Source organism: Buteo buteo, chromosome 4 (assembly GCF_964188355.1).
Source record: "Buteo buteo chromosome 4, bButBut1.hap1.1, whole genome shotgun sequence".
Taxonomy (NCBI): Eukaryota; Metazoa; Chordata; class Aves; order Accipitriformes; family Accipitridae; genus Buteo; species Buteo buteo.
In genome coordinates this window covers 65,425,503-65,440,198 of record NC_134174.1, presented here as the reverse complement: position 1 = coordinate 65,440,198, position 14,696 = coordinate 65,425,503, and the positions used below count along the sequence as shown (strand labels likewise).

The 14,696-nt window shown below is 43.0% G+C and overlaps 1 protein-coding gene across 1 annotated transcript; it reads right to left on the bottom strand.

Annotated features, from left to right (window-relative positions):
- Positions 1-130: 130 nt before the first annotated feature.
- Positions 131-14,465, bottom strand: GPR26 (G protein-coupled receptor 26). The gene is made up of 3 exons (XM_075027004.1): positions 13,798-14,465; positions 8,129-8,242; positions 131-554 (listed from the first exon to the last, which is right to left on the bottom strand). Exons 1-3 carry the CDS (start codon positions 14,463-14,465, stop codon positions 323-325), a joined length of 1,014 nt encoding a protein of 337 aa, XP_074883105.1. The 3' UTR covers positions 131-322.
- Between the last annotated feature and the right edge of the window lie 231 nt (positions 14,466-14,696).

The window sequence follows — 14,696 nt, the reverse complement described above, 5'->3', positions numbered from 1 at the left end:
TTTCGTGAGTCCTTCTGCTGAGGACTAGCTTTTTACCCTATACGTGTGTGTCACTGCTGATGAAAATCAATGGGAGATTTGTATTTGCGAAGCCTGCAGGACCGCGATCAATAGCGCTTTTTCAGTCGGAGGCAGGAGATGCAAAGTAGCCTGCTTCCCTTAGGGGTTACGTGGGCTACCGGAGGGACACGGGCTGGGCTTCAACCTCTCCATGACTGCCTCCCGAAACCTTGACAGCTGAGGAGAGCTACTAGGGATAGGCCAGTTACTTTTGTTTCCCATCTATCTTTCTATGTGTCGTGTAGGTCCCATACCAGGCTCCTCATTCGTTCAGCTGCAATATATTCTGATTGTGCGATTCGCTCGTGAGGGCTGAGGAATTGATGGAGCTTCGTTTGAGGACCTTGTTTATGATGTCTTTCCATGTCTTCTTGTACTGATGCCGTAGCAGAGAGTACACAAAAGGGTCTGAAACAACTTTGCTGTAAGCTAAGCACTTGGAAATGATTCCCCAGTGGGAATTGATGTGGACCACAGAGGATAATTCAACAAGTCTGTGGAAAAAGGAAGGTTGAAAAAGTGAATGTTCGGATTAAAAACATGGAGAAACAGTACAACTATAAGGCAATGACCCCCCCAAAACCGCAATTTATTCCTGGGCAATTGCAAGAAAACAAAGTAAGAAAGCCATACTCATGGAAATGTGAATGTAGTCTTCCCCTTACACATTTCTAAGACTGCAAATGTAAACTTGAGGTCCGTTTCCCAAGGATGGGACGGCACAGCTCCTCTCAGAGCGTCTTGACCTCCAAACTTCAAAGCATCTTTGACTCTGTAGATTTAGCTGTCCATTCACTGAGGCTGGAAGTGGACCTTGGATGTGTTGCCTCCTAAAAGGCTCTCTTGATCATTTGCCTCAACAAATGTTGAAGAGTTTAGTGCAAAATGGAAAAGCTCCATGAGAATATGAGGCAGTCTTCAAAAGAGCCTATTTATTTGTTATCAGAATACACCTTTTGGAGACTAAAAACTGAGTCCAAATCTTTGATGTAGAGCTGGGTTTTCAACTCATCTGGCTCACTCAGCCATCAAGATACTTTATAAAGAAGGGGTACCCCTCTCTCTAAAGTACTGTAACCTAGCCCTAATTTTACTGTCTAGTGAACGCCATGTTTGGGATCATAAATACTCTGTGGTAAGCAGGGAAACACTTCACGGAAAGTTTACTGTTGATGAAAAATATCATGCAGCATCTACTCAAAATAATTTCCTGCATGACATGTCCTCAACCATTACACTTTTAGTCTCTGTACCAAAACTTATCCATACGGGCAATGTGTGTTACTTTCTCTGATGGCTCTAGGGTTCTCAGTCCTAATAAGATCTCTTGTTAGATAGTAACATTTCACTTTTTTTTTTTCATTTAGTGCTTTTGCATTTTTCTAGTCCTGTGTGTCATAAGATCATGTTTCCGGCAGCTGAAGTTCATCACAGACTTAATACAGCTCTAAAGGGAATGAAAGGAGTATGATCTCCCCAGGTATGTTTCCTCATGACTTTCACACTCATTATCACTATTGAATCCATCCTGCACAGCAAATTTAACCGCAAGTATTGTAAAAAATAATTTCTGCATAGCCTAACATAGTTTTCTAATTATTGATGCAAAACCATACTTTGAGCACTAAAGTTTGAGATTGGGACACAAACTGCCATTGCTTGGTCTCATAGGAGTCATATTGCCTTAATATTAGCTATCCAAAAATCCAGCATCTAGTCTGAACTCGTGGTTCTAGGTCCCCTCTAGAGTATCTGAGAAACCACGTCACCAGTGCCAGCTAGCTTTCTTAGCCAGTCCAGCTCCTAGAGAGAGACTCTGATGCTTTCAAACAGCTTGTCTGGGTCACAGGAGAAGCACACAAGGAAGGAGAATTCATCATTGAGAGGTGGCATAATATATCTTGAATTTAAAAACCAGTCAGTTAAAGGCTAAACTTATACAATTGCAACAAATTTAGCAAGGCAAACCTTTTAACTCATTAGGGGAGGGAGGGAGGCAAGAGCTTTATATACTCCTTATACCTACATTAGCACAGACAGTTCACTTTATACTGAGACAGGGTGTTTTTGACAGTGAAATATTGATAACTCCACAAGGTTTCCTTTCTCTGTGTCTTTGAGCAACACTGAAGGACAGTTCTGTTCAATATGTCTCTATAGCTGTTGAGAAACTATTGATTTTTCTAGAGGACGAATAGCCGCGTGTCCTACTAGAGAGTACCCCTATGCAATGGTAAATAAGTTCTTTGCTGAAACTGTCTTCAGCTGCAGGTGCTCTTACACCTGCCTGGAAAATACTTCGGTTGCTGATATTTCTTCAGAAAAAACAACATTTCCAAGGAGCATTCTGAAGTGTGGGCTCTGCAGCAGCAATGACAATAGTGGTGGTACTTCAAGCAGTTGAGAGATGATTTTTTTCCTCAGTCATTTTATTCTCATTCCATAAACTTTCACTACATCATACTGTTTAAAATAGTGCTGGCAGATGGCACGGTCCAGTCATCTGAGCACAAAAGTGGGACTAAGGAGCCTTAATTTGTTACACCACTACTAGCTTCTGTCTTCTCTCTCCGTTCTGGTTTGCCCAGACAGCAAACTCCATGGCAAAGGACTGTTTCTCCCTGGATATGTGTGCTGGGCTTCGCACCCACGGGTCTGCTGCCGGTGCTGGGGCTTTAGCCACTGTCATGGAATTGGTAATTCTAATACCGAGGTCCTAGTTTTGTGTGCTTTGTGCTAGTAATTTTATCATTTTGTGTATCACTTCCATCAGGAGTGAGGCACACCTGTACAATATGATGTTTTTAGGGGTGGTGACATTAGCCAAAATATTCTTTGGGCTCACAGATGCGTGAGATGTTTGAGGTGACCAGGCTAGGTTACAGGAAAATACTTGGGAACGGCTCTTGCCTCTTGGCCCACTGGTGCCTCTTGGCTCAGCTGATCGCTGTTGAGTAACTTCGAGATACCAAAGAACCGCCGTCTGTCCCATTTCTCTCTCCTTTCATCTCAACTAAACGCATGCTGTTCTTTCAACCTCTCCTTGTAACTCATGGTTGATATCTTTCTTACAAGGTAGGATCCAAACTCAGACGTAATTATGTACTCAAGCTGTTGAGGGGTCACATCTGGTGTATTCTCTCTTGTTTAATAAAATGTAGCTTATGACAGCCACATTAATATGCTCTAAAATGAGAATTGACTGTTTGGAAATTAATAATCTACTGAGTCATATTTACTTTGTAATCTACCATGAGCCATCCTTCTTCTTGTCTTTCTACACTTCATATATTTGATGCCTTCTTTGCATTTTGAATTTCATCATGTTGAATTTAATCTGGTTGATATACTTTTACCGAATGCTTTATGGATGTGCATATGATTAAATTTAATTAAATTCAGTGGATGCCTTGAATGACCAAAATATGACAAATTTACATCTGAGTCTCTGTCAATCAGTTCTACGAGATGTTAACAATCTCCATGTAAAGCATATCAAATAGATACTTCAGGGTTGCAAGCCTAGACTTGCTAATTATACCTTCATTGACTGATCAACTGAAAAGCCTACACTTTTATTGACAGAATTTTAAATATTTTCTTTAATTATGTTCCCTAACTGTCCTTGATATTTACACATTTTGCAATTCTTGTGTATTATTTTTTATAGGAAATTACATTTGCAGATATCAAGCATCAAACACAGAAATGCAGATAAATCCTAAGCTATGCTATTCCATTTCATCTACAAACAATTAAATGTCAGTCTTTCAAGGCATATCACATACTTTATTGCCTTTGAAAGAGGGTTTTGTTTCTCATTTATGAGGGAAATTATATGCAGAGCTTCAATTTTCATGAAAAGTTTCAGCCAAAAAGACGACACTTTCAGTGAAGGAGCATTAATATTTCAGTGCTACCTGTAAATTAAATTCTACAATATCAACTACATAATTCCCTATCTTGCTTTCATAACCCACTCTTCTACTGTCTGGCCTTCAATACCTCTTTATTTCAAAGCTATAAGCTGTTTTGCTGTGATACTTTGTTAATATTTTAGAAACTTATAATTCTAGAGCGTGTATCATGTCAAATGGCTAGCCAATTATTTTATTTTACTTTCAGTAAACAAATGAGAATGTGACATTGAGGATTAAGACCTTGATCTTTTATGCAGATAATTAATACACACCGAAAACCCTTTACGTACATGTGCAGTTTATCACTTTAATAAAATATATTACTGAACATGTAAATGACCAGCTGGAGGCTACTACGACGGCAACATATCTGTTGTGCATTGCTTAAACTTGAGAACTTAACTGAGTTATGGGGAAAATTCTATATAGATCAGAGTCTCAAACAAGCTAAAATACCTTGTCGTTCAGGAGTGAAACAAAGCTGGCACTACATTGTGGAGCTGGTAGATGATGAAGTTCTCACAAGAAGAAATTCAGTCCTTTCCCCAGGAATTTGGATCAGCTCTTTAAGCTTGCATTCCTAACATTTCTGTTTGTGTCTAATTCTGATTTTTCTTTTTCCCACACAAGTCCCATAGTATCAGAATTAGACCTTAGTTGTTTCTTTTGTGCTAATGATATGAATAGGCTGACCATGAGTTTTATCTTGATGATGATTTTACTTTATTTTCACTTTATTGCTTGGTAGACTGAATCTTTTGTATGCTGTCTTGCTAGTAAAAAAAGCCCTATTTTAATGATTGCCTCTTGATACAAAAATGACATCGCTGTGGTTGTTAGCTGATTTACCCTTAGCCAGTTTTGCCTCTTAAGTGGTGCATATATTACAACTGGCCAGCTTCTGTGCAGAAGCAGACCTCTGGACTCTTATAGCTAATCTTGCAAATCTCTTGTAGCAAATCTTGCAAACCATTGCTTTTAGCCCTTGCTGTTCCCCAGAGCTGCAGGAACCATCTGTCAGTCCAGAGATAAGAAGACAGCCAGGCATCGTGGAGATATGATGATAGAAAGCAGCACTGTCCAGCTTGTACCAAAAGGTTTTTCTATCCAGGAGGAAAATATCTCTACCTCACATCAGCTGAGACATTTGACGAAGACTAGAAGGCCACTCTCTTCGAGTATGTCAGTCTAAGATTGCATAGGAAAAAAATCATTCATTTATATGCACAGACAGGCAAGAACATAACTTGCAGAGGAATTCTGAACTTGCTTGTCTACCTGAGCAGGATTTGCATGCAGAGGGCGGGCAACCACTTTAAAAACAGAGGTTGGTTACCCCTTGTCCCCCAGAGCTGCTACAAGGGAATTTTAGTATTCTTCTGCCTGTTCCACCATCCTCCTCTGTAACCTGAGGGCTTAGGGCTATGAACTTCTTTCTGATATTACTTCAGGATTTTTAATTTAAAGACAATTTCCTCACACATTGACAGCACTTATTAAGTTACATGAGCAAAGTTCTGTATTTCAGTATGAAATGCCTGGAGTTGGAAATTAATGTTAGAAATTGGTATGACTTATTTTAATTTTTCTAATGAAGAAGCTCCTTGGAGAAAATAGGTTTTGAACAATGTTATTTAATCACATAATGATAAATATAGCAAAAGAAGAGATATGTACTAATAGAATTTTTACAAACCAAGAACCAAGCTATGCCTAGAAATAAATAATACAGGTACTACATCTGTCACACTGGTACAGTGGAAATGAATCAAGAAGAATCAGATTCTATTGATATACTACCTAAGGTCAGCCACTGAACTAATTAGAAGGGTGTTTTCTCAATAAAAGAGGTGCCTAATCTGGTTTTTTTTTACTTCAATATAATCTGAAAAACTCTGGTTTACCCAGAGAAGAATTTATCTGGCAGGGGTTATAAGCACAACTCCTTCACTGGTTCGTGGAATTGCTGGAGACATGTATTTGGTTTTAGTGTGGAAGCAGAAAGATGTTATAGTAAAGCCTTGTGATTTGCTGCTTTCAGGCCTCAATTCATGAAATACTTAAAAGCATGTTTAATTTAAGCATATTGCTGATTAGGGCTGGCTGTCCAAATGAAAGGCTGAGCAATACACTTCATCGGCTGTCTTCTGTTCGCTGCCTTGAACCGTGATTGATTGCCTCTACCTTGTGAATGCAAAGCTCTGAACATAATCCAGAAAATAATACTTGCTCAAAAGCCTCCTAATCCCCTTGACTTCAACACCCTCAGACGTACGCGTGAGGCATCGGGAAGCTCAGCAACGCACGTCCTGGAATACCCATCCACGCGCTGTAGGGTCAGTAAGGTCTCGAGGGGGATCCGGGGAGCTGAAGAGGGAATTCCTCATAGTTTGATGTGCAGTGATGCCCCTAGACGTGTCAGAACCGAAAAGGCCAGGGAAGTGACAGCCTTTACCCCACCTGGCATGCCTGGGCAGTGCCCAACCTTTCAAGAATTCTTCGTGCATTCAAGACCCCATGTCTTGAGTCTTCTTGGAATTGCTCCCTGCGGCAAAACTGTTGGTCCTCAACAGACCGAAAACTCAGGGGAACATTTAAGTGATCCTTGTATGGACTAAAGGGAGGAGGATCGGGATTTTTGTAACCCCTCTTCTGTATCTTAGGGCTACTGGGACACCAATTAGGATGCCACAGAGTTGAGAGGAGGTGGGGAGGTGGTGCCTGAATGCTGGGCTGAGATGCCTATGGAGAAGCACAAAAATACTTCTGACAAGCACAAAAATACTTCTGACAGTCCTGCTCGGTGTCACTCGGGACGGAGCCGCGAGCTATTCTGTGGCTGCGATGATTTTCATTAAGTTCCGAGACCCAACATAAAATGAAATTTAACCATTTGTAATAAGACAAATACTCTAATATCTTATAGCCTGAGAAGTAAGACTGAGTGTCTGTAACTATAAATCCTTTCATACCCTTTTAGAGTGTGTGGCATGGAGTGTCTTCTCATGACTACTAAGTGAAAGTAAATCTAGTAGGTAAATCTAGAAGGTAAATCTAGTAACACTGATACAAATGTATTTGCAACATTGTTACAAATAAACAGCATGAATCAATTAGCTGTTAATCATGAACAAAAAAAAAAAATCGATGTGACATGCAGGTTTCCATGTCTACCAAGAGACTACAAGACCTTCTTGAGAATTGTTTTGTTAGAATTAGAAATTCAGGATATTATACTGAATTGGAAAAAGTTGGGGTTGGCTATGTGCCCACTTATATTGAGTCTTATTTCAGCTTTCTCAATGATTTTTTTTATGATACAGCTGAGTTTGACTGAAGTCCCCCCCAATAATTTCTATTTGATACTATTGGAATAGGAGATACTTCAAAAATATTTTTCCTCTTTCTCTGTTCTGCATAGCAGCAGTTCAGTTTTTCCAGAGTCTTTTAGTAAGGAATGCAAGTTGTAAATTTCCTTCAACAACTAGATAACACTTTGCTGGATATACTCACTTTTAAATACTTTTTGTTTCATAGGAATAATTTTGTGTTTCCCAAAGGAGCCATTTCCAAAGATAAGCTAGTAGATAGATAGACATCTGACCATAAATCACAAGAAGTTTTTTTTAGCTATGAGCCAGAACAGCTTTGATATTTGATGTTTATGACTAATAAACTCTATCCAGTCAGACAAAACTATCATTTAAGTCTGTGGACATGTTCTCACCTCAGCTGGATCTTGTTGACCAGATTTTATTACAGTCTGACCTATTCAGACAAGTGTCTTCCCCTCCAGATCAGCCCCTGAACTGGGGAGGCAATCTGAGGAGTAGGTGACTGCTTGACCTGAAAAAAGTCTGCAAAATCCTGTGTACTGACTTCCTAAATCATTCCCATGTGGCCAGCGTCTTGACTGGGCTGACTGAACAGAGTTTGGCTCACAGACTGCATCAGGATTGTATCAGAGAAGTGCTATGACATTTTACATAGTTCTGTTAGCTCAGTAAATGCAATCTCTGTATAGGAGTGGAAACATTGCACAAAATTTTCACAGGAGACTTGAATCATTTTCTGGTTAAGAGTCCCCTACTTCTGTGAGTTAAGAGTGCATCTCAGTAGTCTTTTCCGGTACGTAGGTTCACACTTACCTTGTAATTACATAAGGTGCAAAACAAAGTATAAAAGTACCAATAAAGGTACTTATTTTCTTTGTTGCTCGCTGCCTCCGTCTCTTTTGTTCTTCTAGACAACGCTCTCTTACGCTGTGTGACATTCAACACAAACAAGAACATGAATCATAATATCAGGTAGCAGATTTCAATGGCTTTACATATGGAATGATGGAAATCAATCTTTCCAGTAACTGTTGTATTTGCATAAGCCAATACCAGGTTCACTGCATTTATATGGGACAATACCCAAGTATTAGTGCATCGTATGATTGTCTTAACCTCCAAAAACAATTACTGAGAAATACGTGATTATATATTTATATACACACACACACATTATATCGATTTATATATAGTCAAATTGGTGGAATTCAGCCTTGAATTCAGTTGCAGCTGCTTTTTGAATTACTGTAAGCTGTATTTGCAGGCCAGAGTTTGCCTCATGATATTCAGAGCTTTGTAAAATATCCAGAGTGGGGTAGGCAGCATGCTACTTCCCTCGAAACAGCAATTCCAACACCACTACCTTAGACAGGAGAAACTTCCCAGCAAGATAAGCAAGAAAGCACAATGTAATCATAACGGGAAAAAAACATGCTCTGAACATTCAGCCCGATGTTGGAGCAATCACTATATCCCATAGTTTTGAACCATGTGGCCATAAATCTTTCAGCAGCCCGTGCAGCTCTGCACGGCTGCCGTGCTGAACGCTCTGCAAAGCCCAGAATTGTACAATAAATCCACAGCACTGTGATACCCTGACTCCTCGCCTCAAACCAGCCTTGTTCCCAACTAAACAGATACAAATTAGTCACACCCTGGGTTTTATCCTACCTGTGGCATTTTAGGACAAGAGTTTCTCCTTTGAGTTTCTCGCTGGTGGTCTCGCCAGGCCACCACAGAGCTGCTGAGACCCTCGGTGTGCCAGCAAGGTCATGGGAGCACGGTGCTGAGACCACGCTTCCACTGCAGGAAATCTTTGAAATCAGCACATTTCCTTGCCAAAAGAGTGATAACATGAAAGCCCATCTCCTCCTCTACCTGCTTGCGTGAATCCTGTGCTGGCTGTGCATTTAGGGGGAAATGGATGAGTTACTGTCTTCTCCAGGTGGGTAGGTTGGATGAACAGCACTGGTTGTATCTCCCAGAGCTCCAGGACTATCTGTACCTGAATCAATCCCTTTGGGAAAGGGCAAAACCAAAGCGGGACTGCAGTCCTGAAACCCCCCTCTACGCACGTGTCGATTCATTGCACAGGTCTCGTGGTAACGCAATCACGTCTCGGGCAAACCGAATGGTCTGGCCCGTGCGCTGTATTTTGTGACTGCTTGGCGTTGGTCTCGCCGTTTTTATTGTAAATTCGTAATTGGTGACTCACTGTCAGCTTCCACGCTCACATATGTTAATAGCTGTGAGGTTTATGGCCATACCCTTACGTTATTTGCTGTACCTGCAAATGTTTGATCATCATCTAAATGCACGTTATATCCTGAGGATCTCAGTGTGCTTTGGTGATCTCTATGGCAGTGAGTTCTTATGCTACCTTTTGGTTTTGTTAAAGAAAGTGTGTTTCCTTTGATCCATTTTATATGTGGTCTTACATTGCCAGTCCCCAGAGCAGCTATTATGATGTGTAAAATGAAATAAATACTGGAGGAAAAGTTTGTTCTCCCTGCAATAACAAATCATCTTGCTCTTAAAGAATATGCCTAAGTAGAATGAAAACACATCTAGAAGTGTTACATGTTCTGTGTCTGAGTTATTTGCAGCTAGAAATGACAGCTGAGAAGGAAAAAAAAAATCCACCTTTTCAAGGGAACCTATGTGTTTTCATTTCTGTAAGAGCTGGAAAACCTGGATTATTTTTAGGTGCAGACAGATGATCTTAGATGTTTGAGAGCTTCACTTAAGATCTGTGTTATTAAATTCATAATATTCCAGGCACACGGCAATATAGGAAACAAAATCTCCAAAGTAGGTTCAGTTAGGGTGTTATTAGGGTGTAAAGGGTGGTATTTTTTTTGTCTCTAACAGTTTCCCCAGTTACATCTTTTCCTTACTGGCATATACAAAGCTGTCTTTGACTCTGGGAGCTCACACATGACTTGGGAAGTCCTGATAGACTTCAACCAATTTCTTTTGTTCAGCCTTTCCAGATGCAGCTAATAAATACCACACCACAGAGGAAGGTATTTTATCTCACTGCTTCATATAGACAATGTACACAGACGAGTATTTTGCTTTTGCACACACTTTCATGCACTAAGATAAGAATGCATATGCAAGTTCTTGTAGTGACACTAGTAATAGAACTGGATTATTGACTAAGCTTTCATTTAAATATTCTAATATCCTGGAAAATCTTGGATATAACCCTTTGAAGGTCTGACATTTTAAACAAAGTTTATGAGATACTGGACCTTAAGATGTGTAGAGCTGGATACACCGAAAAGATAGTATAGATAATTTGAGTGAAGAAAATACATGGCTTAAGCACTTAAGTGAAGTCTTGCCCAAACCTCTCACAATACCTAAGATATCTTGGTTTTAAGAACAAAGTCAAGAAAGAATAGTATCCAGTAAAAATGCCTAAGATAACTTGAAAGGACATGTGCCCTAAACATTCACACGAATTTGTGTGGTATTTAGAGGTTTCCTTTGTACTCGTCTTGAATGATCTTCAGAAGATCACTCGTGTCTTTCCAAGTCACAGGTAATAAAGCCATCTGTCATAATGCCTGTCACTAGACCCCCTTGTGGGTGGATTCTGAGTCATAGGAAACAGAAAATTGTCTGTACACATTTCTCAGCATTGAAACTAGACCGTGCAAAGAGCCAGAGAAGTCAAGGTAGTCTAAGGTGGGATCACAAACTTTGTTCTCTCACGTGCATTCTCCCAGCATCCATGTCTATGCTGCGAGGTACTATGGTAAACACTGAAACCGCCTGTATATATACCACTTATATAATTCAAATGATGCCTTTGGTATGTCAGAGCTTTATGAATGTCGCTGACTGCTCCAGGAGACCTGCAGCCTTTGTGTAGCTCTCACAGCAGGGAAGGCAGTCCGAGGTCTGACCCTTTCAGCGGCGGTAGCTGTCCCCAGTTAAGGCAGCACCACCGTAGGTCAAACCGGCCACTGTTTCTGTAGTCTAGAAAAGAAGCTAAAACTCTCCTTTCTTAGAGAAAGGCATTAGAATAACCTGATGCGAGAGAGAAATAACAGTGAGTAATATGCTCGCAGCAAAGTGCCTGTACAACTGTGTCTCCTCTGAAGAGAGGAGGTATCATTCCCACAGCCCCGCTGAATCCACCCTCCAGTGAGATGATTGCAAAATGCACGAGCACCCTCAAATTAACCTAGACCAGAAAAAATGCAGAGGAGGAGAAATACCATTGAGATTTTTGCCCTTTTCCTAAACTTTGCTGTGCAGTCCAGGCATACTTTAGGCATTAGGCATAAGGATTGCTATTTCAAATAGTCCCAGTGGGTTTATGACACTGTCCTGGGAGTAACCACCACATCTCGTAGTGCGTGCAGGAACTAAGACCAGTCGAGGTACGGTTTAGCAACCAGACAGCACGTAGGACAGAAGGGTGTTTTTTCCTCTGTGTGACTTGGTGAATAAGGGAAGATTTATGCATGTGTTTCCCAAGAACAGTAACAGGACTTGCCCGAAGTTCTGCTCTGCATTCTTGGTCAAGAGGCAGATCAAACAGCTTAACTGGAGAATTTTGAGCAAATGTTTCTGTTCCTTTAACAATCTGCTGTCCTGCCCTGATCCTTTCAGCCTCGTTTGCCTTAGGCTTAGGAATCCCCAAAATATGACCTTTTTTTGAGGACAGCCACATGTGCTTTCAGTCCTGCAGCTCTGCTCCTGGCTGCCTGCAAAAGGAGAGAGCTGGTGTTTGCCTCCAGCTCGCAGAGCAAATGACAGCAAGGGGGCCAGGTGGGATGTCTGGCGTGGGGCTGCCCCCTTCCACTGTTCTCCGCTTTCCTCCCTTCCAGGCAGACTTCTTCCCCCGTATCAGACAGCTCCCTGCGCTGCCAGCTGCCAGCATTTTTCTGAAAGACGTTTCCCTTCCCTTCAGTCTCTGACAGACAGTCTAAACCTGAAGATCCCGTCTCTGACCGTCTCCCAAGCATGCCTCCCAGCTGCTCTGCCGCCCTACCTAGCCAAACCATTTTCTCCCTTTTTTCCAGGCAAAGACATCAGACCCTTCCCTTTCCAATCACCTGCTCCAGCCATGCTATGACAAACTAGCTCCTCTGAGCAAACAAGGCTGATTTCTTTCCACGGTGTGACCGGTGCCCCCGGTTCCCCTCTGCAGAGCTCACCCGTTGACTTTGCCACCCCCTCCCAGTCATAGCTGGGTCTTAGCCCCATCCACCCCGGCTCATCAGAGCCTCTCAGCCAGGACATGCTTGATCCATCAGCCACCCTGTCCCACTCCGCCCTGCCTCAGCTGGGCAGGTTCATTTCCCAAATCCCCATTTGCCGAGCAGATCGCTCTGGCTCGTCCCGCTGCTCCTTTCTCACCAGCCTGGTCCCGTGTCCTTCCAGCCGTGCCTGGTTTGGTCCTCTCCCATTCCTCCTCTCTCCGCTTCTCGTGGGCAGAGCCATCCCGTACTCGCGGCACACGCTGCCTTCCTCATCCCCTGTACACCGGGCACCTTCCCCAGCTCCTCACCAGGATCGCTGCCTGCTCAGCACCACCCTTGGGCTTCATCCAGCAAGGCTTCCCCTCCTTCAGCTTTACCACTGACCCAGGGAAAGCTGTCTCTCCCACTCTCCCTCCTCCAGCCAAATCTGCATCCCTTCCAGATCCAGACATACCCTATTCACGCAAGATTTATAGTTTGTGCATAATCCCTGACGTGACTCTTTTGCACAGCATCCCAGCACCAATTTAAACCAGTCTGGTGCTTGCCTTCAAGCCCTTTACCCTCCCAGCCCCTGGAGACTTTTCTCCTCCTGTGTCTAGGCACAAGGGGCTTGCTTAAAGACTGTAATTCGAAATGAACTTTCTACATCTTGTCATATTAACATTGCTGCTGAAGCCTCTCTCACTTAGATTTAAGTACAGGCACTCAAGCGTATGCGTTTTGCAACGTTATTCCCTTAGAATTCTGCCTTCAGGAGAGATAAAGTTACAGAGAGCAAAGCAACAGGGAAACCGTGGGGCGAAGGAGCAGCACGCAGCGCCCAGCTTCCCTTCTAACTCCGACTGAAGGGACATGTGCAGCCTCAGCCTGCTCCCGCTCAGGGATCCAGCAACGTTTTAGGCTGACAGTGCCAAAAAAAATGCAAATCTATCGACCACTAAAGCCACCTTCGAAGACAAAGAGCAGTGATCTGATCGCTGTCTCAAAGGGAAGTGCATGCTCAGCCCAAACTGCCTGTTTCTTTGCTCACCCTGCCAAAACAAGCCCTTAAGCATAATAAAAAAAAAAAGAGTTGCTTCTGCAAGCAGAGAAATAAACACGAGTAAAAAGAAACATGCAGAATAGAGACTGGCAAGAAGGATGCTCGTTTTCTCGCCCTCCCCATCCCCTGCTGTGATACAGCTCAGACTGTATTTAACATAACACCGAGCCCCGTCCTCGCTTCCTCTGCGCTTGCTGAACACACAGGCACCTTACCTGGGATGGATGTCCACAAGCAGCACCAGGGTCTGCATAGTGATCACGTCAATCCGCTTACAGTGAAACCGTGCCACCTTCAGCACTTTTAGATATGTGAAACACAGGACTATAAGGGAGAGGAGGAAGCTGAGGGTGTGAAAGACCCCTGTGAAAATCACAAACTGTGTCCTATCCTCTGGTCTCTTGTTGTACAGGGTGCAGGAGGCATAGAGGTGATGGAAACCCACCCAGGAGAGAGAAGCTGCCACTATCGGGAACGACACCGAGTGTAACCACGTGTAGCTCAGTATGAGAGCAGCATCTCTGTACCTCATTTTGGAGTGATAACTTAGAGGGAAGACCACAGCAATCCACCTGTCAATGCTCAAAGCTGCCATGCTCAACATGGAGTTCGTGGTGAGAAAAGTCTCCAGGAAGCCCACAACGTGGCAGATCTGATCTCCTCCTGGTTGACTCTTGTAAATGATCCCAGCCAAGGTCAGGGGCATGTTCGAAACAGTCATCAACAGGTTGCAGAAGGTGAGGTTGAGGATGAACAATCCCGGCACCTGCTTGCGGATGTCGGCGCTGTACAAGAAGCACATCAGCACCAGCACGTTGGCCAGCAGGGCCACGAGCATCAGCACCACCACCACGAAAGCCAGGATCACCTCCCAGATGCTCATGGTGCGTCCAGTCACAGGAGGGACATCTCCGAAACTGCGCCGCGCCGGCACCCGGGCAGCATGGCGCGAGGCGCGCTCACCTCGCCCTCCTCCCCAGCCTGCTCGCACTCTTGCATGCCCTCCGTGTTTTTAGAGGAGCTGCGGGGTTTTTTTTCTCCAACCTCCCCCTCCTCGCTGCTCCTTTCCACGTCAACGCTTTCCGAGACGTGCACAAAAGCACTGGGAATGCCC